We start from the raw sequence: 27,709 nt of genomic DNA on the forward strand, positions 1-27,709 counted from the left end.
ATTATGAAGTTCAGGAATGTGCATTGTTTTGTGATTATATGTACAATTCTCCAAAAAGCAACAGAATACAATTCACAAAGTATCTCAGATCACATGTACAGTGAGACTTTAGCTGCTCGTACCTTAAGGGAGCAATAAAGTTAAGGCCTCAAGCCTGTCTTCCATTAACTAGGAACAATCACTTAATAAAAAAAGGATTTCTTCCTGGCTCTAGTTCATATTTTACTAATATTCCAATGTCTTCAGTGGAAGACAGTACATATGGATCAACAGACTGATGTGAGCTGGTGTTGAAGGATATCAGCTATCTATTTTTGATATAAGAATCAGACTTCAGTTATTGGCAAAGCAGGCCAGAGTCTTAATCAATGGCATTTCAAGGAGAAGGCCAGAGAACAACGGGCTGAAGAAAAATCTTGGATCAATCTGTCTTCACAAGATCCTGCCTGCTGGTGTACAGGTGGGTGGGGGGATTTAACTGTTTGAACCACTAGATGGCAACAAGTACAGAGAATGATATCTCAAAGCTCCTTCCATTTCAATTCAAGTATTTGGGGTCTACTAATCTTTTTCAAATGGCACAGCTGAGCCCTAGCACAAAAGAGATCTCAAGGCTAATTCCCACGCCAATATTTTGAGAAATATTAAAACTCTGAACAAGTCTTAGAGTAATTCTAGAATCACAATAGTCTAACTTTAAAAACTGGCATGAACTCATTGTCAATTTCAAATTTTCCTAAACTTTCAAATGCTTCTTCCAATAAGTTTGGTTAATAACTAGAAGTTTTAGTCGATTACTCTCACCCATCTGTAGCTGTGTTATATCAGAAGTCCAATTTGACTCAAAAAATGAAGCAAAACTCTCACCTGCAGCTACACAGCTCACAGAAATTTTGATCTGTTTATTCTGGCCATCAAGAAAAATACAAGGTAGATATTAAACATAATTTAATGCCAATCACATGAAGAAACTCAGAACATGGATGTCTGCAGCTCTTCCTTAAACATGCCTTCAAAACGGAGGTCTTTAGCCATGAGTTCTTCTTCAACATCTTCTAGTGCCCACTGATGGTCAGTCAGTTCCAGAGCCTCCCATTCTGTCTGCAGTCACAAAGAGTATAGTCGTAGTCAGAAGTGCATCAACTATTTATTTTCTCATTTGAAAGGCCATCTTGTTCAATATTTTGCCCTGATTTATTAAGGGTGGACTGGACTTTGACTTTTACATGAGAACACTGAAGTTTGTAAATCACGTGAGCATTCTCAATTGGAGTAACTCGAACACAGAATGCAACAAGACTACTGAAATCAATCTTGACAGGCATGTTTATATTGGGAGAGAAAAATCCATGGTCAGGAATTCTCTGACCTACCAAACAGCATATTGTGTACTAAAGTGCCCTAGGTATTTAATATTTTATACATAATAATATTCTGAACACATACCTTTTCTTTTAATTCAGAATTTCACAAAAGCAGAGTGAAAAGCTTACAAAGCTACTTAAAAGAGTTTTTAAAACTCTGCAAAGAAAAGACTTAACAGTTTGTATCGTGTTTTACAGAAGTAGTTATGTTCAGGAAACAGAAAACAGTGAAGTGACTATATAAAAGCTATGAATTTCCTGATCTGCATATTTCAACTTTGTTCACAACATAAATATCTTCTTTGGAGAAGTCACAGTCAAACGCTATTTCATATGAGATGTACTGTAGTGCTAAATATCTCCTACAAATAATTTCTTCTATTTTACTATAGTTACCGTATTTTCACAATGTAACTGAATGGCTAAAATCCTGCTGTGTTATTTATACTTGTGGAAAGGTGATGATGTCACTGGTGAGGAGGTGATTTGCAGTAATCAAAGACTTAGTCCTTCCATCCCATGTGATCCATGGTAGTTGGAAAAGCCATGGAATAGAAGCAGGTTTTTTTATTATGGAAAATCACCCCCTGCCAACAGTGACATCATTCTTCTGCAGACTTAAGTTATGCAATAGGATTTCAGTGACTAAGAATCTGGCAAAATTACTTTTTGGGGGCTACAGCTCTCAGAGTCCCTCCTACCAACGTGGCTACCAACCATAATGCTTGGGGATTCCAGTGCAAAAATAAAGTTCCCTATTTCTCAATAGACAACTAACATGGAATATATTTTAATACAGTAGTGGGAAACTTTTTTTTTGTCTTGAGGGATTTATTACCTCAGAAATAATCTCTTGGTGTTTGTATGCACCTGTCTTTTGATCACAATCCCCCTTTTTTCCTTCCCTGCCTCCCTCAGAGGAACAGATCACCTGAACCAGAAGTCTGAACTGCTCTCTGCAGGAAATCACCGTATTTTTCTGTGTATAAGATGATACTTTTGTCTAAAAATATTTAGATTAAAAATTGAGGATAGTCTCAGACACAGAAGTGAAGGGGGAAAACACTTTTCTCGCAAGAAAGTGGAGGGGAAAGCAGGAATCATCAAAATACTTTGATTCCTGCATCCCCCTCCACTTTCCTTGCCAGAAAGTGGAGGGGGAAAGCATGAAGCAAAGCACTTTGATCTTTGCCTTCCCCCCTCCACTTTCTTGTGAAGAAAGAAATTTTGGGTTAGAAAAGTGGGGGGGGGGGTGTCTTATACATGAGGGTATCTTATACACGGAAAAATATGGTAGATTACAGGACTACTCTGTTTTCATGCACTGGGTTTTGATCTATTTTGCTTATTCTACTTTCCTCACAAAGAAACCCACCCTATTACTGTTAACTATGGAGAATATTCAAACAAACACTGAACACTTAGTTATCACAAGTCAATCTGTGTCCAGATTTTATCATGCCTGACTGTAGGCAGGAAATCACGTGACTGTTTCTCTATATCAAAAATGGTTTGTACTGTTCTTTCTGACACACGTTTCATGTCCAGTGGATCCCCCCGTCCTGGAGAAGCAGGCTGCTGTATGAACCTTCAACTCGAGTCTGCACTGACGAAGACTGTTATCCCTAACTGCTGTTCTGTACCAAGAACTTAAGACCTCCCTCCATGAATCAACCATTACTGATCCTCTCACTGACTACTTTCTGAAAGACCTGCTATAACAATCCCTTCATACTTTGAAATTCTCACTCTCAAACTGAGGTTTTCAGTTTCACTATTCTGAGTTAGAATTCTTCAGCACACATTCCTGACACATGGTTACTATGAAGATACATTTGCTTTTGAAGTAACTGCATATTTCAAGAAATGGATGCAATACTGCATGAAATTTCAAGAATTCATTTTTGTAAATGGACCAGAAGCTTCTTACCTTGAATGCTTTATTAGTATCTGCAGGCATGGCCATGGCTGCTCCTGTCATCTGCTCCTGCATTACTCTGGACTGGTCTGCAGCTGCAAATGTATGAGAGACTTTTGTTAGTTTCCAGAAGTTGATGGTTGATACAATACCTTGCTCAGCAGATAAACAGTACAATCTCCCTGCACCCACAAATTCTGCAAATTAATTCGAAACACAAAGTATGTGATAGATAGATAGAGAGATAGATAGATAGGCAGACAGACAGACAGACACAAATAAAACATCGAAATATATAAATATACAGAGGTATACAAAAATTTTGGGATCAAATGCAAATACTCGGTTCGGAGGTGAACAACAACAACATCAAAACATCTCCCCTAAAGCAATTCCAGAATTTCTAGCAAACCATGCTCTAACTATAGAGGCTCATCCGCTTTTAGGGTCCTTTTTCTAATGCCCATTGCAACCCTATGTGTAAGAATGGGATTGGAGTCAGACAGCAGCACATGCATAGACTGTTGCTCTATATACAACCGGGAAATTGGCCAATCAGAGGGGAAACAAGTTGGTCATGTACATTCTTGTAAAATGTGCACCGCAACAAGACGAGTTCAGTTGTTTCTATCTGCTCCATTCCACATGGGCAAAGGTGCTCTGCCCAGGGGATCTTTTTACACTGTCCCTCCTGCACTGCTGAAGGTAGTGTGTTAAGCCGGGCCAGAGTAAATTCCCTTCTATGCCTGGGCTGCTCCAACTGGGCAAAATAAGGTGCTGCTGTGACCTTGTATAAATTGTCCTCCCTAAGTAGAATTCTGGGGCACTGCTTAAATCATTTTGTCTCTCAATGTCCTCAATACACTGCTTGATTATTTTCTTTGCCTGTTCCATTCCCATGGTTAACAGAGTCAACCTAGAGAGACGCAAAAAGGCTATTTTTAGCTCAATTAACTGAACCCATTTTGACTTTATGGTGTCTTGCTATAACCAAACATCCACCATATCAGATACTGAAGCTAAGTTAAGTCAAATTAAATGAACCCAAAAGACTTTTTGGTAGGAATGGTCATTAGACATGATTTTTCCCTTCCATTGTCGTCCTTTTTTTTAGAATATTTATTTAAGGACAGGGTAGGGTATACAAAAAGTAAGGGGGAATAGGGAAAAGGGAAAAAAGGTTAGGGGGATATTGTAATTCATACTACAATAACAGATCAACTTTTTGCTTTTTCACAATTTGATTACCCTCCTGCTCTCACCTTATAATTTAATTTTAGTTTAATTCTATGTTACTCCAACACTATCTGGCAACTACAGCCATTTATACAATAGATCCCATTGTTCAGTTTTCTTTTGAATTGAACATTCTTTCAGCCCATCTGACAGGATATCCATTTTTGTCATTTCCCATATTTTCCCAATAAGTTTCTCTTGTTTCAGTATCTCTGCTTTCTTGAGATTTTTAACATAATGCTTTTTAATTTTGGAAGCTGCATAGGTCACTGGATGACTCTTTGTCCCATCTATGTTACCTGGTGTCATGCCCAATAAAGTCGGTTCTGAAATTTGTGCAACTTCATTTAACTGTTGTTTGGCATCTAATGTCCCCTCTTTCATCACTTTCATCAGATCTTCTATTTTGCTAAGACCTTCATTCACTTGCTGAAACCCTGTTATTATTATCATTTGCATAGTAATCTGCCATTCCTGAGCTTGCACAGACCAAGTCTCCATTTGATGTCTTAAATTTTGGGGGGCCATCTCAGGCTTTCAAATAAGTGGGGTTTGTATAGATGATACTATGTCCTTAACCACAATGATCGCCCCTTAGATATCCTTCAACAGTTTCCACAATTTTATCAACAATTCAAACCCCCAATCATAACCCCCCCTTAGATCTCCCTCCAATCTTTATCCAAGTATTATAATATAAAAATCAACTTTTAACCCAACTTTTAACCCAACCAACTTTTAAATTCAAATAGAACTGTAGCACAATTATTTACAGTGGGGTCTCTACTTAAGAACGTCCCTACTTAAGAACAATCCAACTTAAGAACAGCTCCATTTGCTAAATTTTGCTTCTACTTGAGAACAGAAATCCAAGATAAGAACAGGAAAAAAACCTTTCCTGCTCTTTTTTTAACCTTAGGTCATCTTAGGTTAAAAAAAATTCTCCCCCTAGTGGTAGAGTACGTAATAACCAGCTTTGCATTAGTTCCTATGGGAACTAATGCTTCAATGTACGAACACACCTCTACATAACAAAAAAAAACAGCCAGAACGGATTAATTGGTTTTCAGTCCATTCCTATGGGAAATTTTGCTTCAACTTAAGAACGTTTCAACTTAAGAACACCATTCCAAAACGGATTAAGTTCTGAAGTAGAGGTTCCACTGTAGTTTCTATGGACGGAAAAGAGCAGATACGGATTAAATGGTTTTCAATGCATTCCTATGGGAAATGCAGATTCAACATAAGAACTTTTCAACTTGAGAACCACCTTCCAATACGGATTAAGTTCTTAAGTAGAGACCCCACTGTATTCTTCTCATCCTGAGTCTAGCAAGCTACTATTATCACTCTCACACAATCCAACAAAACAACAATCAGTCTCAGATTGTCCAGTAGTTGTCCTTGAAGCCCATCTTATGATCTTTCTATTAACCCATTGATACTCCTCAGTCCAGTCGACCACGTCAGCTCCTTCTTTCTTCTCCAGAAAACCACCAGATTCTATTATCAAAAGTTCACAGAGTCCAGGAAAGGGAAAAGAGAAATACGTCCAATCCAAACTGCATTCACAAAACTCAAGTCTCTTGAATCCTCTCCGATGGTATTACCGTCTGGGATTCTTTTCCAGATACACAAGTTTTATTTTTCCATCTCACTCTCTCGGCTTTGAAACCAGCCTGCTACTGTATTAATAGTTAGTTTCGCTTTTGAGGCAGACTGATAAGATAGGCTCGCCGCTGCTTTTCTTCTTTCAGCCAAATATTTTCATTCTTATTTTCAGCTTAATGGGGCTGTTTCATAAATCAAAGGCTTGAGCTTACTTAGTCGTTATATATTTTAAGCTTATATTGGTTGTTCTCTTCTCCCCTGGTAAAGGGTTACTCACGACTCAGTGCCAAATATGGCTCCCCGCCTCCGATCCGTGCTGGGTGATTTCTTCAGAGGGAAGAAGTCCGGGTTTGCCTCCCATTCTTCTCATTCTGCTGCTCACCATCTGCTTCAGAGAGAATTCTCCTAGACTCTCCTTCGATCCCCATTTCAAAAAGGGGATCCCGGACCAGACAGGTTCCAGTTTTTCAAGACAGCTCTTCTCTGGAGCTACTGGCAGCACCGCAACAAAGCCCCGCCTCTCCCTTCCATTGTCACACTCAGACACAAACAAGAACTAAATTTTATTTATTTATTATTTAGTTTATTTTATTAGATTTCTATCCCGCCCATCTAGACCAACGGTCTACTCTTATTTTAAATAAAATAACAGTGTCTTACCATTGTCTTGTCCAAGAATCAGTGTGTAAATGCTCCGCAGTCCAAAGACATTTAAAAAATACCAAGAAGCGGAGCTCACCCTAACAAAACAAAGAGATGAAATGTAACTTAGATGCACAAATGTTCATTGCTGACTGTGCTGCAGTTTTCACAGCTCCAGGCGGAATTCGAAAAAGTGTCTAACAAGGGAGGGTTCTTACCAGGATGCGTCCAAAGTAAGCAACTCGATGCCCTGTTGTAGCATTGGCTTAAAGCGTAATGTCAGCGGGAAAGGGACTTTTGCTGCAAAAAATAAATAAATAAAAAATTTGGGTCATACTACTTTAATTACACAGTGCTACTGTACACATTTACAGAGAAATGTAAATAAAGACAAGTGTTTTCCACAAAAGGCTCAAAACCAAAATCTCAATAGCTGAGATTTCAGAGTAAGTGAAGCATATGTTCTCTACATAAAAGGTCTGAGCTTTAATCCCTTGGATCTCTCAGTAAGGCTAGGGAAGACTCCCATGTGGAATCCAGAGGAGAAAAGGGAGCTAGATAGACAACCAGTATGCCATGGTGTAAGACAGCTTGTTATGAAACAGCCCCATGGAACAGGAAAGCAACAACCACAGAGAAGTTTCTTGATCATTCACTTAAGGAACTGTAGAAGTATTTTGAAATGACCTCAGAGACAACACAAGATGAAGCTTCCTCCATTTTCATTTTAGTCATGATGGCAAGACAATCTTCAAGGGAGATAGACATAAAAACTCAGCTAATGCAAACACCAATTAGATTTCGAAGTTTAGAAGCATAATCATCATCTGCTGCAATAAAAGCAGGTGGTGTCACTTGTTTGTTCGGCCTCTAGCCAATTTTAGTGAATATATGTATTATGCTAAGTGTTTTTCTCACCTAGGGAAAAACAAATATAACTGCAACCATGTGCACACCTGAGTTTTCTTTTCTCTACATAAAAGGACATTAACTCCACATTGCAATATAGCAAATCAAAGGCAGTATGCTGCCTGAAGATTCATTTGATATTCAATTTGTGGAAGGATTGTAAAAAGATTGTAATTGTAATTGTAATTGCATTTAAATTGTTGTAAGCCGCCCAGAGATCTTTGGTAGTGTGGGCGGCATGTAAGTTAAATAAAATAAAATAAACAAAACTCCCAAGAGTATCATCCTGTGGCTTTAAAGCAAAGCAGAAAGAAAAGCCACTAGAGTTCTTCCCTAACTGGAAGGCCTCCATTGTGGGCCTGCTCTTGCACTGGTTGCAAGATCAGTATGTAACTGGTCATGTGACTGGGAGCCTGCTGGACCAGGAAGGATGCTTATACAACTTCCCTTCCACTCCACTTTTAGGCAACAGGATACTAGCCCAAGGCAGTTACAGTACTTTCCCTTTATTTTCTACACAAGGGAACTAGAGTAGGAATGGATGAGAAGAGAACGCTTCTAGAGCACCTCAGAAGTGAAAAATCTGGATTATTCTGCCTGATTGAGGCACAATAAAAAGCCTCCTTTATAAAGCCATCCACATGGATTTGGATTCAGCCCAGGCTAGCCTAATTATTTTCAGGTAATGCAGATAATGCATACATGATGTCACTGTGATAAGCAGAAGTGAGACTACATTGTCAAGTTTCCTTCTCCAGCCTCTTCCATCCTTCTCACACCAATCACAATATCCAAAACAAATATGATAGTGCCAAGCTGCCAGCCGGGTAACATCTGGCTAGTTACTGCATGAAACAGAGTACTGTCTTAGATGAACTTCTGCATGTCGCCATTAAAGCAGTTCTTATATTCTTGTATGATCAAAACTTCAGAAAACCAGTCTGATTTTATGACACCAATGATCTAGTACAATGCTTCAGGTACCAGATATGAAACAAAACCAGGTTAAACTGTAGAAAGCTCAAGCAAGTATCTCATATGATAAGCACAATGTAGTCACAAGAGGCTACATTCTGGATCTGGACTCCTAGCAGGGGCAACCAAGGCAGAATGGTCAAAGCTCAGACACCAAACTATCTGAGCTTCCACTCTCTTTATGATTGAAGGACACATCAGTAGAAGAGAAGCAATAGTTTCAGAGGTGATGGAGACAAAGAAACGCCTGACAGGCAGCTACTGCACAGCAGCAGGAGTGTGTGGTGACAATGGCAGAGAATTTTCCGCAAACAATGTCAGTGACACTAATACTGGTTAAGATGTTCAGGAGACCATGTCAGAGTATTTTATGCCTTGAAACCCTACAATAATGAGACAATTCAAAACACAACAAAATATAGCAATGGAAGTCGAGACTGCTGGGTTGGAAGGGACTCAATAGCTACTGAGGAAAGCAAAGTACAAGTACAAATAGCGTCATTGCTAATGAAGCAACTGAATTAAAGTTTAATTGGCAGAAATATATAATTACCATAAGTCAGAAGTGACTTGACCGCACATAACAATAACTAGTGGAAGAAGCCAAACAAAAGCAAATGGACTGTATTGTGCACCAACATACAGCTTTTTCATGACAAACCAGGCTGCACCAGAAGACAGTTCTTAAAATTAATGTGTATGGTGACTGGAAAACTTTTAAAAATTGCTATGTGAAGTAAATTTTAGAGGGGCAGCTGTGCTATCTTGTAATCTAACAGAAACCTCTTTCAGTCTGGTGCCTCCAGATTTGTTCAACTTCCTATAATAGTAGAAGTGATTCATTCCTCAATAGAGATGGGGTTATTCGTATAACCCCGCACAGGTGGAAATAATCCACAATGGATTAGCCACTCTGCGACCTGGCAGAGGCTTATCATCCCGCCTCCTGTCAGGAGTGGGTAATTGACTGCGGACAACGGAGTGATAGGAAGCCTCTGTGGAGCCGGTGGCAACAGTGAAATCGTGAGTGGACCGTCTGGCCCCATGGGGCTGGATGCTCATTATTTCCACCGTGCTGGGATATTTGTATTCAATACTCCCATCTCTATTCCTGAGTACTGAATACATGACTGTTACAATAACACACCTAAGGAGTGATAAATGCTTTCAGCAGTGATGCAGACACTCCTTGTCTCCAGTGTGAAGTAAGCCATTGTTCCCTTTTCACAGACAGGAAACTGAAATTGAGAAGCACTGATTTTGTCATGACCACTGCTTCTCAAACTACACACAATAACCAAACACATGGACAAGGCCTCTAGGAAGATGTTACAGCGTCACAAAGAGACCCCGGGCCTCCAAATCATCCAGGTGTAGTTTGAGGCTGACACTCACTTGTGACAAAACCTGAGAAGGTCATGTTGATCCAGCCACCAATAAGTATCATAGGCAGCACATTTGTTACATTTCCTTTCATCATATCCGTCAGCATGGTAGGATCTGCAAAGCAAACACAGTTCAGGTGAACACCTAATAGGCACTACCTGCACTCTTGGGTATTTTAATGGACTTGTTGTACAGGTCTCTTCAAGTCTCCAACCCAAGACTATATTCTGCTGCTGAGAATGCTGTGACTGAGTTAAATCCTGCAACAGTCCAAACTACAGTAGATCTACTGAAAGCGATGAAATGTATACTACCTGTGATGGATAAGTTCCATTAATTTTGACCACTGTAGTTCAAATTCACATAGAATTTAGCCATTTAGGATATGTAAAATATCCTAAATGGCTAAATACCTTTTGTACCCCAAGCTACTACTCATGAACTAGTGCCTGTTCTTACTGTTCCTAAGCTCAGAAGATCTTGTTTATGTTTCTGAAGGTAACAAAACATGTACGTCTTAATTTAGACCTTCTAAGGACACCTTTTTACATACCTGTCATGGGTGAAGGTGGCACTACCTTCCTTTTAGTTTTCTTGAAGAACCCATCATCAGGATTATTAAAGTAATACTTGCGCATCAGAAATGACTGGAAAAAAGGGCAAATTCTAATGATTAAGGCAATTGGACATGGGTTTTTAAATCTAAAGACAATGCACTTCTCTATAAAAGAGCCAGTGAAACTGGTGGCTAACATTTGTACTTCAGACTAACCATTCTGATTTCAAGGAAAGCAACAACAGTAATACATCTCAAGTTCTGGATCAACAGAGAGAATCAACAGAGCCCAACACAGAAGTCCTTCTGTGTTATATATAAATTTTAACAAAATACACTTACTCTATGATGCTGTATTTCTAACAATAATAATTATGTTTCATCAAGTCAATTCTAACTTATGGCAACCCTTTCTAGGGTTTTTTAGGTAGAGAGTACTCAGCAGTGGTTTACCATGTCTTTGCTCTGGGAATACTCTGGACTGTGAAGCTTGCCTAAGGCTACATAGGTTGGTTCTTCTCCTTAGCACAGTGGGGAATTGACCTACCAACCTCTGGTACCAACACAGCCAGACAGCTAACTCACTGAACTATCCAGCCAGTTATTTGCCTTCCATTTGAAATCTTCTTGTGCTCTCCACACTATAATACTGAAAAGAAACAAAGAGAATCTAAGAGTAACATTTTATGCTTCCGAACAGATAGCTTCTTGTGCTAACAATCAAAAAGCACTATATTGCTATTCTGTCCTTCCCTTCCAAACAGGTTTCTTCTGTTGTGGAAAACACTAGAGGATTACAATTGGAAGGCAATGTCTTTGGAATCCCCTGTAAAATTATATGAATGAGGCACAGAGGCGGACTTATTTGGAGACAATCATCTTAGCTATCAGTCCAATTTACATAACGTCTCCAAACAAATGCTTTATTGGGCACTGCCACCAGAAAGGGAAACAGAAGCCTTACGGATTAATTTTCTAAAGTAAATCCTGCCTTCAGTGCATTAACACAGATGTAGAAAAACTGGTAACCTAAATGTTTCAGAATTCCCGTATCTCAGTCAGTGTAGCCGGAGGTTATGACAACTGTAGTCCAAAACATGAAGAGGCACAGGGCTGTGAACTCCTTTGACAAAACACCCACAGGCATCAAAACTGACTATGCACGTACACTACTTCATTTTCATCTCAACAGAACTGCTCCAGTCTGTTTGCACAAATGTGTTTACAATGTGCATTCCAGATCGTAATGAAGACTGACATTCCAGGTCTTAGAAAAATTAGTATGTCTTCATGATGCATACCAAAAACTCTTGTCACCTGTGAATATTCTCTACATACGGAAACATACCTGCTTTGGAATGTATTTTCCATTTTCTCTGAGGACTCTACTTCGAATTAGAACTTGACTGCAAGAAAGGAATTTATTATAAGATACTCCAGCACAAGCTCTGTTAATATCTGCACCACTTTCATCTACCAAATATTAGCTACAAAGGTTGTTTTGGAACCCATTCTTCCCATAACGCGAGACTACATACTAATAAGAACAGATTTTATTCTTTAACCCAATGGCAGAGTCAGACACTCAGTCTTCCATGCTTTCTGTGCAAGAGAACAAAAGGATGCTTCACACCTGAAGAGTGGCACAGCCGTTATGAGCAGACAGCCATTCTGAAAGAGGACATTTTTTATTTAACTAGCCAGAAAGCAGTAAAGTTGTACAGACAGATTAATGTATGGAACAACTACCCAATGCATGCATTTTCTGTGGGACAGTATGTAACATCACAAGTAGGCAATTTGAAACAATTAGGGGATCACTTCTCGCTTCCTGTAACCACCATTTTTTTTAGATTTTTGACACATTCATAGTGGATGCCCGACACTGCTTTGGGGGAGAAAGTTGGTGTGGTTGGGTAGGATTGCCTTTTTTTGTTTTGCTAAAATATTTTCACAGTGTAGAGTGCTGTCTGGAGGCATATTCAGGCCTTAGTGGCCACTCTTTGCCCACACTTGCATTACAGTGTAGAGTGGTGCCCCGCTTGACTATTACCCCGGTAGACAACGAAATCGCTTGTTGATGACATTCCAGGTCTTAGAAAAATTAGTATGTCTTCATGATGCATACCAAAAATTCTTGTCACCTGTGAATATGATGGTTCAAATGGGTTTTTTTCGCTTTACGACGATCGGTTCGCTGCTTCAGAAACCGATTTTTTGCTTCACGATGATTTTAAAACAGCTGGTCGGCGGCTCTCAAAATGGCTCCCCGCTGTTTTGCTGACCTCATTTCACAAGACAGGGAGCGGAAAATGACAGCCCTATGGAGGATCTTCGCTGCACAATCAGGTATTTCTCCCATTGGAATGCATTGACCAGTTTTCAATGCATTTCAATTGTTTTCCCCCCCTGCTTGACAACAATTTCGCTGTACAGCGATTTTGCTGGAATTCATTATCGTTATCAAGCGGGGCACCACTGTATACGTATTTCCCCATAATTAAATAAACTCCTTATAAATAAACCAGGTCATATTTATTAGAAGTGGTCTATCGACTAGATAGGCGGGATATGAATAAAATAAATAAATAAATAATAAATAATAATAAATAGAAGTATTTATAAATAACTTTTCTACTCATGAGGATCCCCAAAGAGATGTTCAATAAAATTAATGCACAAAAATGAAATGGAGGCAGAGTCCTTATTAACAGACTAAAAACAAAAAATAATTTAATAAGCTGTATGACACAAATGGCAATGGAATTTTAAACCCAGGTTATTAAAGCAAACTAATTTCACTGGCTGAAGGAACAATTTCTTATCCCTGTCTCATCTGCCATGCTCTTGTAATCAGAAAAAAAATATATATGACAGATCAGTGAGCATTTGCAAAGTTTGAATCAGTAGATAGCCTAAACACAGAAGTCAAAACATGCAAGAAGTGCTATGTACATCTGTAAGTGTTTCCTTCTCCATCCTTCCAATTATTTCTCCTTCTGTATTATGCCTTTTGGACTGCAAGACTGTGGGTAGTTACTCTCTTTATTTAAGATATGCTGGGAGCCATTTTATGGGAAGAATGGGGTAAAAATTGTGTCCAAATAATCTAGAAATCTCAATAATACAAATATCTTGTCATGAATTTTAGCCCCAAAGCGGCAATTAATTAAGTTTATGGAGCATAATGTTATGAATTTTTGTCGATCCAGCTGACAGGAACCAGTAGCCGAGGTTCCAACTGTCTGACCTTTCAAGAAATGTTCACAGTGCTCCAGCTGAAGCAAGCTGAGAGACCCTTTGGCCATAGGCATATCTACCATCTGGACAATGAGGAGCAAAGTTGGTACCAGGATTACATCAAAAGTACAATACATGCACAAACAGAGCCAAACTGTTACAGTGAAGCAATTGCATTTAGAAATATTTGTTGAATGCTAGACACTATCACCACAATATAATATCAAGTTCTACAGACTGTAATTATTATTGGACAACTGCCAGCTGTTTAGCTGGAAGCATCTCTTACCTGTCAGACACTTGCTCCTGAGTAAGCTTTTTGTCACTCTGGAGCAGGATGGACACATAGTGGCGAATCATCCCAACAAAGAAGGTTATAAAGACTATCGGAAGCACCACCCATAGTCGAATATTAGAATCCAACAACAGCTCTGGTTCACTCATTGCTTAAATGTAATTCTGGTCATGTACAACAACTTCGGTTTCTAACACCTAAAAAAATCACAAAATATGACATAAAAACTGATAAATATTACATAAAACTAGACACTTGTGGTTTGCCTTTAACTTTCCTGAACACTGGACTAGCTGGTGTAGTATCAATCGTGTTATTGTTTTAAATTATGGTTTCCAACATTTTTTAGGTCATAGACCTCACGGAAAATCTAATGAAGTGTATGAATCCCCTCCTGAAAGTGAAACAACATATGAATAGTCTGAGATAATATAAATATGAATAGTCTGAGATAAACATATTTTTACAAAGACATTTCCCAAACCAGCACAAATAGAAGGAAAACATTCTTGCCCTTAGTTCACAGAACCCTTGTAGTCCACCCACAGACTCTTAAAGAATTAGTCCTAGATGTCCATAGCCCAGAGATTAAAAACTGTCTTAAAAGATGTTTCCCATTCCAGACCACCAAATTTCCACAGAACACAGTGACCTTTCTAAATCTAGTACAGTAGTCACTCTTCATTTCCTTCTATTTTTAAAAACAAGAAAACTATAGCTGGTATGGGGAAACAGAAGACACTTGGGTCATGAAAGGCCACCTTCTAGTTCATCTTCATGGAAACTTGAAGGCTGGAGAAAATGCCACCCTGGGCAGTGGGGTAGAGGATGAGGTGCGGTGGGAGAGGAGGAAGCAAGAAAGCTGGGAATATCATTAAGAAGCCAGCCAGCCTTCATCTGAAAGGAAACTCTGCCCCCCAAACTTATTTCGAGTAAAAAAAAAAACCCTCAGAGGCAGGACAAAGGAAATCCTACAGACCAGCGGGCATCAGCTCCCACTCCTTTGCCATGAAATACCCCACAACCAGGCTCCAGGCGCCCGGAATGACGGCGAGGGGCTTCTAGGGTCCCGCAGGACTGAACCCCCAACGCCGCCCCCCCCGCTCCCGTCCTGACAGTTAACCACTGGGGGACAGAGAGAAGAGGGGCTCGGTGACGACGTCCCCTTAAACCCCGTAGCCAGGGCAACGCTGCGTCTCTCCAGAGACAGAAAGGAAGGAGCCTCTCCCCCCCCCCCCTCCGCCAGGTCGACACGCGCCCAAGCCCTACAACCCGACGTTACCCCCCCCCTCCCCTTACCAGCACCGGCCTGGTCCCGCTCTCCTCCCCCCGCCGCCTCTCCTATTTCCGGAAGCGTCGCGTGACGGCTTCGCAAGTCGCCCGGCAGCCGCGGCGCCACGTGCTCCGTGAGGTCATCGCCAGGCGCCCCGTGTCGGCGCTTGGCGGGATCATTTGAGCGCGCGAGCGAGCGAGCGAGCGAAAGAAGTTGGAGGGAAACGTCGGCGAGGTGTTTGTGCTTCGCTTCCAGGGTAAGGGCTGAGCCGGCAGAGCAGACGTGGCGCCTCTGCGAGAAGAAGTGGCACCAGAGAAACATTTCCTTCGGGGTTTGTTTGTGTTTTTCTTTTTTGCTAGGAGCTCGTCTGTCCAGCAGGGTCGAGGCAGGACGCTGTTGTATCTTAAGAGCTGCTGAAGTGGAGGGAGCCCGCCTGCCCGCCTCTTGCTGGTTATTTTTAGTCCTGTGGTCTTGCTTGTCCGAGAGAGCACGCCCCAGTTTAACCAGTTGGAGCTGACTGGACTGAAAAGGCGCACTGGGTGAAGATGTACGGAGGCAGCTGTTGTAACACATGTTGTCTTCCACTTTCTCATACTCTGAGGCGGACCTTTGGCGCCCTCTTCCAACATGGGGGCCGTGCTTTTGTTGTTGTTTTTTTTTTTTTTAATTGTTGGCTTGACAGCTCACTATTTCTTCGGTTGGTGGAAGTTCTTTCTCAATAGGCCAGATGTTGTCTGGTGACAGATGTAACAAAATGAAAGCGATTCAAAGTCCAGCAAAAGCAACCCCGATAAAAACAAACCCAACTAGCGAACTGAACTGAAAATTAACTACCAGAGATACTTTTGGTAGAAGGGGAACGTTGTTGTCATTCTCTCTGTGTGGTCATCAGAGAAAGAGAACAGGGATCTGGCACCTTGTTGTGGAGAAGGAAATTTTCTCATAATTCTCCGTACATAGCAATCTTTAGGTTCCCCCATTCCTTTGATTTTCTTTCCACTTGATCTCTGCATGTGTTTTTGGTTGTTTTTTAAAAACAAGCCAAAGGCACACATGGCTCCATCTTCTCTTAGGTCAGTGTTCTTGGAAAAAAATGTTGAGTATATTTATTTAAAAATAAATTACTGTACATTGCATCCATCAGTCTGTGGTCAAGTAAGTAGAAATTCATTGCAACCAGGTTATCAAGTGAAGCATCTTGGTCTTTGCAGTTTCACAAGGACTATTACTGTTAGAAGAAGCTTTACCTCTTTTGCTTCCATGTCAGATCATATACTTGATATTATCTGCAGTCAGAGTAGGTAAGAATGAAAGTGCCACAGTATCAGGAGGAAAGTTAAATACTGTAATTCCTGAAGACTGTTTCACTGGCATTAATTATTTAATGCATCAATACTACCTTACAAGAATTCTAGAAAATATGTAATCTGTTTTCACTTTTTACCACTGGTAATCAGACAGGGTAAGACTGAGTTACAAATGCCTAAAAGCCTATTAAAGAGCCAAGGGAGAGAATCCCAAAACAGCCCCATAAGGATTTAGGGACATTCTGTATTGGCGATAGAAATAAAAAATCTGAGAGAGGGAATAGAATGGAATTACCCGCAAAAAGGTTGGAAACCATAATTTTAAACCATAACTTGAATGATACTACACCTGCTAGTCCAGTGTTTCAGAAGTCAAAGGCAAACCACAATGATGTTTTTATTCCTATTTTGTTAATTTGTTTTTTTTTTATGTTACTTGTTGTAAACCGCCCAGAGTGGCCTTGGCTGCCAGATGCGCAATATAGAAATCAAATAAATAAATAAAAGAAATGTCTCAGTAGCAATTTAATGGGATAAAAAAAATCTCCACCTGAAATTAATGTGAACAGATTAGGCTTTCAAGCAGAGTAATAGTTATCTAAACTAGTTAAGTCTTTTCTAGTATTCTAGAAAAATTCTCTTATCTGAATTTTAATATAGCCAGAATTGAACAAATTAAGTCTAAACCCTGCCCCCTTATGAAGCAAAGGAGACCAGACCCGTGTGCCGTCCTCTAGGCCAACTGACGTGCAGAGCGAGAGCGGTTGCGTGGAGGGCGTCCTTGTCAAGATAGAACCTGAGGAAGCAGTTCCTAGAAGAGCCACGGAAGTGTGTCTAGTAGAGGAAGGAGGGGAGGAGCTAGACCTGATTCTATGGGAGGAGATAAAGGGTGGGAGAAAAGGCGCGCGAGTTTAGTTGGGTGGGAGTCGGAGCTTTGGGGAATACGAAAGACCGAGGGGTGCAAACCGAACCCATGCTCGGAGGAGAGACTCCCACGGGACTTGCTCAAGCGTTTCCTAATTTGCAGTGGGGGAGTGGATTATTGCCGGAACCCTCGGCGGCTGGGATTGCTGGAAAAGGTTTGGACCCCCTCGAATGGACCGTGGTTGTGTATCCCCGCAACCATCCTGGTGGGAGGAGAGTGATCAAGCCTGGTCCCTCTTTCCTCCAGAAGCCTCCGGAGGGAGATTGGGCCCGCCACCCATGTTGTGGCACGGTCTGCGCCGTGAGGAGTACCCCTCTGAGGCCGTTGACAGATCGCGAGCGTTTCGGCCCGGCCCCCTTCTATTGAATGATGCAACTTTGCCAAATGTTAAAGTGAAAAAGTACAAGTTGTTGCCTGAGTTGAATCTAATGGATCCCTTTGACTCCGTTGAGTTGAATGCTGTTAAAAATAAAGACGTTATTATTGAAAGTTCAGATCAGCCTCCGACTCTCTTTCCCGCCTTTACCACCAGCGCACCCCCGGCTAGGGAGGAATCCCGTGACACCCCTGAAAGCCTTCCCCAACAGTCTAGTGGGAACTACACATGCTCTCTCAACTTGGGATGTTGACTAGTTGATGAGGAAAGAAAGAAGAAAACAAGGAATGGCACAGCTAGAATCTTATACAAAAGTGCTCCCTACTATATTTTATTGCAGTGTCCCACTTATGAGAACTATGCCTAAAACTAGTACCTTATGTTCTGACTTACCAGATTATTGTAGCAGATTTTTGTTATTCACATGTTAAGGCATCTTTCAAGTAGGTCAGCTTCTGACTTTTGGAGCAGTATTTTAATTTCCTTTCATTGCCAAATTGTTTGCAAAGTCTTAAAAACATCTCTTTATAACCAGCTTCTAATACTCTCTCCTCCCATATTCATATAATAGGCTGTATCAGGACCTGTTGCCATGACTTCAAAACGGAAATCACTGAGATCGGATGCTTGTGGTGAAGATCTGATAGAAGAATTACCGAGTATGTAAGCAAAGAACCTTATACAGTGCAAGCAGAACGCAAGGGCAGGCAAAAAAGAAATTCTGTGTGGTTTACCCTCACTGCTGCTAGCCCCTTTCCCTCTGTAGCCCTGAGCACTGAATACATGAAACTACCATAAGTAGAACATTCCTGAGGCAATCATTCTCTAAATAAAAAAATTCAAATAATGTCTCCCAAGTGTGATATCTTTATTATTAATCAGTGTTTCAAGTGGTTAACAAAGCACCATAGAAGGCCAAGAAAAGACCTGTTGTAGGACTAGAGACAAGAAGATTCCTTTTTTGGACTACATTTCTCACTGACCATGGTGGCTAAGTATTCTTAGGAAATATACAGTGGTGCCTCGCTAGACAGTTACCCCACATGACAGTTTTTTCGCTAGACATTGGCTTTTTGAGATCACTATAGCGATTCACAAAACAGCGATTCCTATGGGGGAATTTCGCTGGACAATGTTTGGTCCCTGCTTTGCAAACCAATTTTCGCTAGACAATGATTTTGACAGCTCCCTCCGCGCTCGCAAAAGGTGTTTTCGGGACCTAAGCTTCGTAAGACAGCTATTTAAATAGCTGATTGGCGGTTCGCAAAGCAGCTTTCCTATAAATTATAATTGTAATTATAATTGTAAATACTGAAAAATTTTATGATTTTATATGTATATATTAATGTGTTTTAATTGTAAGCCGCCCCGAGTAGACATTGTCTAGAGGGGCGGGGTAAAAATCCAATAAATAAATAAATAACTTTCCCGTGGCCGATCTTTGCTAGACAATGATGATTCTTCCCCATTGGAACACATTAAAGGGGTTTCAATGCATTCCAATGGGGAAATGCTTTTCGCTAGACAATGATTTCGCTAAACAGTGATTTCAGTGGAACGGATTATCGTCTAGCGAGGCATCACTGTATGTCTCTCAAATTAGATATAAGGGATGTTATATATATCTTTAGATAGATAGACAGACAGACAGACAAAGGTCTGCATAGACAAAGCTATGGTTTTTCCAGTAGTGTTGTATGGAAGTGAGAGCTGGACCATAAAGAAGGCTGACCTCCGAAGAATTGATGCTTTTGAATTGTGGTGCTGGAGGAGACTCTTGAGAGTCCCCTGGACTGCAAAGAGAACAAATCTATCCATTCTGAAGGAAATCAACCTTGAGTGCTCACTGGAAGGACAGATTCTGAAGCTGAGGCTCCAATACTTTGGCCATCTTATGAGAAGAGAAGACTCCCTGGAAAAGACCCTATGTTTAGAAAGTGCTGGCAAGAGGAGAAGGGGACGACATATATACAACACACACACACATATACGCACAACACACACACACACACACACACACATATATATATATACACAACACACACACATATATATACAACACACACATATATATGTGTGTGTGTTGTGTGTGTGTATGTGTGTGTGTTGTATATATATGTCGTCCCCTTCTCCTCTTGCCTGCACATATATATATATATAAATCATCCCATATTTCTGATTTGAGGATTTCAAGGAAGAGTCAGGTTCAAGACATCCTAGAAGCATTAATCAGTTTAGTGTAATGAGAGGACATAACTCAGCCCCAATGTTAAGCTGTTTAAAGCCCATGGATTTTAGTTTATTTCTCTTCAGTTCATGATTTCTGTTCAGTTAATTTAATATTTAGATTTCCATTCACAGATGAATTACTGAAATACTTTGTAGATGGCAGCTTGCTTCATTAATAGTATCTGCTACCAACCCCTCTTAGAGATTGTCTAGAACAGCAGTCCCCAACCTTTTTGGAACTGTGGACCGGCTGGGGGGAATGCAGTGGGCATGTCACGCTTGCACGGGGCGTGTTGCACTTGTGGGGGGCGTGACACACCCACCATGGGTGTGTCACGCCCACTGCATGAGCATGACACACACCCCGTGCATGCATGGGGGGCGGAGATCTGTATCCGCGGCCCAATTCCGGCAAGCCCACGGACCCAGGCTGTGGACTGGGAGTTGATGACCCCTGGTCTAGAATATAAAGTACAGTGATTTCACCATTCTGGGCCTCAACTGCTGATTGATAGAATTTGTCGATATGAAATTTCTCAGTTCAGACACTTGTATCAATAATTGCTCACAAAAATTACACTTGTATCTCTTACATAAGCAGTTTTTCTATCCTAGAAACAAAGAAGTCTCGGATTTTTGGTAAGAAAAGTTCTGTTCCCCAAGATGGAGTTGTGGAGAACAACACTGTGTTTGGACAACTTCTCAAGACAGCAGGGATTATCCTGAAAGCTGGAGAGAGGCAGAATGAAATTGGTATAAACTTTGATTCCTTGACAGATGCTATATCTAAAAGTTACACTAAAAAGAAATTTAGATTTAAACATTTAGATTAAATTACAGATTAGTATTTTAAAGTCTAATCTGATCTTGCTAATCCTAGTTACACCGGTTAGCATTTCTGGAGAAATGCCATTCTCCAGAATTATAATAATGTTGTTCTTGTTGATTTGAATTTAACTAGCATTTCTCTTAGTGTGTGTCCAAATCAACAGAATGGTATGTAAGACCTCCTAGCTCTTTTCTTTTTTGCAATCAAGGCAGGCTTCTGCAAAGATTTATCAAACTCCTGGTAGTACCGCCACGCATGGTTGGTGGGCTGCCTTTAGCCTGGCGAGTTGCAAGCTGTGTGAGTCTTCTTTATTCCCTTATTGTTTTGCTGGTGAGAAGCATGAACAGAAAGTGTTTGCAAACAGCAACAGAGAAACTGAAAGCGCATTGTTGGCAGTGAAGCAACTACATTTCTTGAAGGAACTCCCTTGTATCTCATATTGACTATCCACATACATATATCTAGGGTAGGATACATGCATGTGCATGCATTAAACTTTAAAAATGAGTTCTTTATCCTTTTTTTGTCCCTTGTTTGCTCCAGAAAGGTATGTAAATTATAGTAGTATTTATTTTTTTATTTATTTCATTTCTATCCCGCCTATCTGATCACATTCGACCACTCTAGGCGGCTTACTTGGTTACAAACACCTTGGTTAACGTAATTTTCGGTTTACGAACGGAAATCCATAGAAATAATGCCTCAGTTTACGTTTTTTTCCCCGGGGTTTTTTGGTTTATGAAGAAAGTTTCCCCAGGATGCATTGTGCCTGGAGGTTCATAGCAGCGCCCCATTCCTATGGCAGTCTGTGTTTCGGTTTACGAATTTTTCGCTTTATGTAACGTCCCGTAGAACGCATTAATTTCGTAAATCAAGGCAAAGCAAAGAGCAAAGCGTGCTGCTTATATACTGCCCCATAGTGCTTCAAGCACTCTCTGGGCGGTTTACAAGTTAATTATGTAGGCTACACATTGCCCCCCCCCCCAGCAAGCTGGGTACTCATTTTACCGACCTTGGAAGGAGAGAAGGCTGAGTCAACCTTGAGCCGGCTAGCTGGGATTGAACCCCAGGTCGTGAGCACAGTTTTGACTGCAGTACAGCGGTTTAACCACTGCGCCATGAGGTACTATTGTATGTGGTATTTTCAGTTATTTATTGACTATATACTATACACATTTTGTTCTTAACAGATGTAGTTGCTTCAGGAATCTTGTAGAATTACTACATTTTTATTGACAAATTCTGTGCTTTTGGAATATTCTGTCTGCTTTAGGAAAAGCAGAAATTCAACTATTATGTCAAAGCTGCTGTTTTTCCTTGCTGGACTATGCCCAATGAACATGCAGAAATTTAGTGGATGAAGATTTTCTCAAGTTGCAAATGCAGTAATCAGAAAAGCTTTCCCTGCTGGTATTCTTCTAACTATACAGCTGTTAAAGATACAGAAATGTACTTGGTTTATGACTTCATTCTACAACTGCATCCCTTAAAGCAGTGTGCCTATGTAGTTGTAGACAGCTTATCCTAATCAGTTTTAAAGAAGTAGGGAAGTGGCTTATTCAAAAATTTGTGAAGTAAGTGTGGCAATGTTTGGCTTTCCTCACACAGCTGGTTTTCTTTTCCCATAGCTGTGGATGGAGCAATATTCCAGAAGAAGTTACATCAAGCATTGAGGAAGCACCCTTCTTATCCACAGGTACAGCATTCATAGTCTTTGAATATCAGTGGGCTTACATCGATGTTGGTTCTCATTCATTTGCCTGAAGAGGTCAAGAAAAATTGACCTCATGCAGAGAGCAGACTTTGCTAGCTTTATGTGCCTGCACATTAGTAGACCTGAAAGGTGTATGCATATATCTTACTGTCAGGCTTATTGCCCAGTCTTGATTCACACTCTCTATCCCCTCTCTCTTTCTTTTGTGTTAGATTATTGAAGAGTTCATCAGTGGGTTTGAATCCCACATTGAAAACCGAGATCAGTTCAGAAATTGTCTTCTACCTTGTGTACCTGCGCAAAGTCAGGAAACAAGGTAAATGAAAAATGTTTCTTCCCCACCCCCACCAGCGGTCTTCGACATGGCTGGTTTTCCCAAACTTCCTTGTGTGCACATGAGTCTGCTTATGGATTAGAATCGGTGTTTTTTTTAAAAGGGAGGGGGAATTGGGAGCAGAAGTTAATTCTGTCTTTTTAGACAGATGTTTTGAGAATGTTATCTAAACATAAAGTGTGACCTTTAGTACTCAATATAGAGGACTAGTGATGAAACCGAATGGACATTTATTTATGGGAATTGTGTCCTTTCATTTCTCTAAAGAGTTCAAGCCTGTGTATATGGCATTATCCCAGTATACATATGTTAGACCTGAATCCAGATTTAGAGAAGATATGTACTGTATAATGAAATCAGTGGAAGACATTTTGAAATATATAGTAGTTATGATCTGGGATTGCCAGTGTGGGCTGAGGACATCTCCCCTGGCACCTGCTATGCTCGATATCTGTACTGCGCCTGATATTTTAATTTTTGAACATTCTTCTTACTCTTTTTTCAGCTTGGAGACGGATATGCCTCAGTGAAGTAGTAGTGGGGCCATCTTTGTCTCTGGATCTCATTAGTTTGTTTTCTGTGTTGGAGCAGAGAACTGGATTCAAAAGAATGATTTTTATATTTTTGAGTTTAGATCACACCTCAGCCTTACTTTTCTTTTAGTTACTTTTCTTTTAGCCTCACTGTCTTCTAGGAAGTATTTTTTGACTGGCGAGGCCCACTACGGGAGCCATTTTGTTACTGGGCAGGCTCCCCCTACTCTATGGGAGTCATTCTGTAACAGGATCCACAACATACATCCAAAATTGCAAATGTGCTTGCTGGTCCGGAAAGATTAGGTTTCCCCAGTTGTGATTAACTCCAATCCCACTGATTTCAGTGGGTCTTCAGTAAAAATTATTGTTTTGGGCTCCACCCCATATTTTAAATCGGATTCCTCCTGTTTTTTTGTCAGTTCTGTGATGCATACCCTACATTAAAGAAACAGTATTTCTGAAATGTTTTCTTTTTATAATAGTAACAGTGAAGTCTTTCCATTACAGTAATGCAATCCATTCATACTGTGAAAGTCTCGTTAAGCTGCTGCTTGGAATTGAGATGTTACAGGTAAGGTAACATGTCATAATTCTAATCTTTTCTTGTCACTCTGATATTCTCAGGTATGGAAGACAGAGCCAATGAAAGGACCAAAGCAGTCCACCAATTTTAACAGCATATTAACCAATTACTCTTTGCTATCACCATAGATTAGGAATACAGGAAAATGCCTTACAGTTTGTCCACTGGTTTATCTGGCCCAGTGCTGTCAACTTCAATGAGTAGCAGCTTTCCAGAGTTGTGGGCAGGATTTCTTCCTTGCCCTATGTGGAGGTTCTGGGGATTATACCTGGGAACGTCTGCATGCCAACCACGTGCTCTAGCACTGAGCTACAGCCTTTTCTTTTCCACTGATATTTCCATCTTCATCTGATTTCTCTTGATGTACACTGAACTTGGGTGAGCAGGCGATCACCTCAGTTTATTCTGAGCTCAAGAGATTGGGGGGGGGAGAGTTGCTTTTATTGCAACTCCCCCCCCCCCAAAGTCCAGCATAAAGCAAAAGAACAAACCCAATCCTTTATTGTCTTCTGGTGTGGGGTTGAAGGACTCTATCATTCTCTGAATTCTCTGTAGTTTATGGAGAAGGAGGACTAGAGGATTCTTGTTCTAGGCATGTGTAGGAATGGCAGTTGAGAGTGGCAACCAGGTAACCACATTTGTGGGTTGTTACGAACATCAAAAAGCTGTGGGCTGTTATAGATGTTATGTCTCTTGATCTGGTTTGGGCACTTTCCTAGAAACTTGTTTATGTAGAATGAGACAAAATAAACTGCCCTATACCATCTATGTGTTAGATCTGGGAAAGATTTTTTTAGTGAGAGTTGGAAGGGAAATTATTTAATTATGATCCTGTTTACTACTTCTTATAAACGTGTCTATGCTATTGGTTCCCAACCTTGAGTAACTCAGTTGTTCCTGGACTGCAGTTTCCAGAAATCCCAGCCAACACAGCTAGTGGTAAAGGCTTCTGAGAATTTTAATCCAAGAACACCTTGGTTAGCCGTGGTTGAGAACCACAACGGTTTGTGGGATCACCATTGTCTAACCTCTTCACGCTCAGAAAATGGAAGTAGGATCAGAGTAGCAGGGGACAGCTTTATCTAGTGATGTTTATTTTTGCAGCTGGATGAAAGGCCATGAAATCTTGAGAATGCTGTTATATATATTTAATTGATATTAAATTGCCTTGTACTCTGTTGTGTCATCCCATATTTCCAAAAGTTCATAATTTATTCCTCCAAATTGAATGGATTGAAACCGATTCTTCGCCAGGAATGTAAAACCTATGGTTTCCCAGCTGTTGTTGGATTCCAGCTCTCAACTTCCTTTGCCCAGCATATTTGCAGTGAAGGGTGATTACAATTTGTCCTACCACATCTGGAGGGTCACACATTTCCCACTCCTGCTTGATGAATTAGAGTTCTAAGTTCCCACACACACACTTTTCCCCTTCAAAGAGGGAGCCATAATATATTTTGTCTTGTAGATATTTACACTGTTTTTGTGTACTGGTGATGCTTACTCTGTTTTCCTTATATTATGGGAGTGATGGGTTTGGAACTATAATGCTGTGTGCAAAGTATGCTACTTCACCACAAATGCAGTTGTCTGAAAACACTTCCATTTTTGTCTTTTTCTGAAGCCTCCTGTTATAAGGCTGCTATTTGAAAAACTCCCTGAATTTTTTCATGAAAGGTATGTACTCTGATACTTTAACTTGGAATATTAACTATTGTGAACTTTCTAGCAGTTTCTTTTCGATTATGTCTGAAATCTCTTAAATTGGATTTCACTGGCATACATGAAGGAAGAAGAAAACACCATGAAGTAGTTTAATAAACACTTTGAGCAAGACCCTGAGAGATTATTGTAGATGATTCATGCTCTAGATTCTGCGATCTGCGTTCTTGTCTGCCATGCAAAGCAAAGTTTAGATGGCAGACTGAATAAATGGACTAGGACAAGCTGTTGATGCCGAGACTAGGTCTGTTGCATGGCCTGAGAGCGGAATGTTTCACTCTCTTATTCAACTCACCTCTTAAAGTAGCTTATTCATAAGGCATAACAAAATCCCTTTTTCTCCAGAAGAAATTGAAACATAAACTGTATTTCTTAATAAATGACATTTTTTTCTAGAGAGGAATGAGCACGATCCTTAGCAGCTGTGTTCTGTTGAGGGAGCCTTCATAAAGAGGATCAGTGGTTATGTTTGACCTGTTTTCTCCACTCTTTGTCTTTCTGATCTTTTAGTGTGGGCAGTGATGGACTCAATTTGCCTCGACTCATCATCAGTCAATTAAAATGGCTTGACAGGATAGTAGATAATAAGGCAAGTACAACCCATGCACCTTTTTAGTAGCCTAAACAACAAAGAGCCTTGGTGGCACCTGAAAAACTAACAAGTTCTAGTCAGCATAATGTTTTTTGGCCCACAGCCTACTACATCAGTGGCATCCAATTAGTAGTCTGATTTTTAAGGCCAGAATTGTTTTGGTGTTTGCGTAAGGTTTTATCAAATTTCCCACAGCTGATTGTTGCTAATTGATGAGGTGCCAGGGTGTATCTTGGTTAGTCACACACCCAGTTGGGCCAGCACTTTATCATTTAGCTACAATTAGCTGCAGCAAGTTATGCAAACTTTATACATACACTGGTAGGATTATGGCTATTATTTAATGTTAATGGGCATTAGCAATCTGCTAAATAGATATTCAGACCTGCAGTTTACAATCTAAGGCAGTAGAAAGTATTTTGTATTTATTCAAAATACACACATTTTGAATCACATGTTAGAAGCTTCACCACATCAGGCATTATGCAGTCACTTACGCAAGTGTGAATCTGCTCCATCTAGTTCAGTGTCCTCTATTGAACACTGACTGGCAGCTGCTTCCCAAGCTCTCAAATAAGTCATTCCCATCTGTACGTGAAAGTGCTAAGGACTGAACCCTGGGGCCTTCTACATGCAAAGAATGGGATCTACCACTGAGCTTCCACCTTGTTGGGCATAGAATAGTGAGGGAAAACTGATTCCAGCACCTCGTTTCTAGGTAAGAGTTCACGTGCACAGAAAATCTTCCAGGAAAAAAAGCTTATGTAATTAGTTTATTTTACCTTTACTTATTGATTGATTTGATTTCTAATAGAAACAGGAACCTGATCTGGCTAATTAATAGTTTTAAAGCAATTTTAAAGTTGTGACCAAGTGATCAAAATGTTACAGGTTGGCCTAAAAATGTACATTTAATAGTGATAACAATGGAGAGCTCTCTCTTACAAAAGCTGGTATGTACTGAGGATCATTAGTCCTAACTCCAGGAGACAGTGGAAGACTGGAAGGCCTGGCATGCTCTGATCCATGGGGTCACGAAGAGTCAGACACAACTTGACAACTAAACAACAACAACTGAGGATCACTGTTTCTCTCTCTCTCTCTCTTTTTTTTTTTGTCTTAAATCAGGGCTTTGTATGCAAAATACAATGGCACTG

The 27,709-nt window shown here is 40.4% G+C and overlaps 2 protein-coding genes across 4 annotated transcripts in view; one reads left to right on the forward strand and one right to left on the reverse strand.

Annotated features, from left to right (window-relative positions):
- Positions 1-882: 882 nt before the first annotated feature.
- Positions 883-15,565, reverse strand: EMC3 (ER membrane protein complex subunit 3). Of its 3 annotated transcripts, none has more exons than XM_020789464.3 (9): positions 15,432-15,565; positions 14,127-14,329; positions 11,946-12,003; positions 10,595-10,688; positions 10,051-10,155; positions 6,990-7,071; positions 6,790-6,869; positions 3,295-3,377; positions 883-1,101 (listed from the first exon to the last, which is right to left on the reverse strand). In XM_020789464.3, the coding sequence occupies exons 2-9, from the start codon at positions 14,279-14,281 to the stop codon at positions 973-975; spliced, it is 786 nt and encodes a 261-aa protein (XP_020645123.1). In that variant the 5' UTR covers positions 14,282-14,329; positions 15,432-15,565; the 3' UTR covers positions 883-972. The 3 variants fall into 3 exon arrangements, with proteins under 3 accessions (XP_020645123.1, XP_020645130.1, XP_020645139.1); XM_020789471.3 differs by lacking the exon at positions 15,432-15,565 and adding an exon at positions 15,112-15,362; XM_020789480.3 differs by lacking the exon at positions 15,432-15,565 and adding an exon at positions 14,894-15,077.
- A 25-nt stretch (positions 15,566-15,590) lies between these two features.
- Positions 15,591-27,709, forward strand: part of FANCD2 (FA complementation group D2) — a 48,302-nt gene continuing 36,183 nt past the window's right edge. The window contains exons 1-8 of the mRNA XM_072989866.2: positions 15,591-15,736; positions 18,585-18,672; positions 20,858-20,995; positions 22,700-22,767; positions 22,998-23,101; positions 24,163-24,226; positions 25,863-25,915; positions 26,471-26,549. Of these exons, the coding sequence (XP_072845967.2) occupies positions 18,606-18,672; positions 20,858-20,995; positions 22,700-22,767; positions 22,998-23,101; positions 24,163-24,226; positions 25,863-25,915; positions 26,471-26,549 (573 nt within the window). The 5' untranslated portion in view covers positions 15,591-15,736; positions 18,585-18,605. The remainder of the gene's footprint in view (positions 15,737-18,584; positions 18,673-20,857; positions 20,996-22,699; positions 22,768-22,997; positions 23,102-24,162; positions 24,227-25,862; positions 25,916-26,470; positions 26,550-27,709) is intronic.

The sequence above is a fragment of the Pogona vitticeps genome, chromosome 2 (genome assembly GCF_051106095.1).
Source record: "Pogona vitticeps strain Pit_001003342236 chromosome 2, PviZW2.1, whole genome shotgun sequence".
Taxonomy (NCBI): domain Eukaryota; kingdom Metazoa; phylum Chordata; class Lepidosauria; order Squamata; family Agamidae; genus Pogona; species Pogona vitticeps.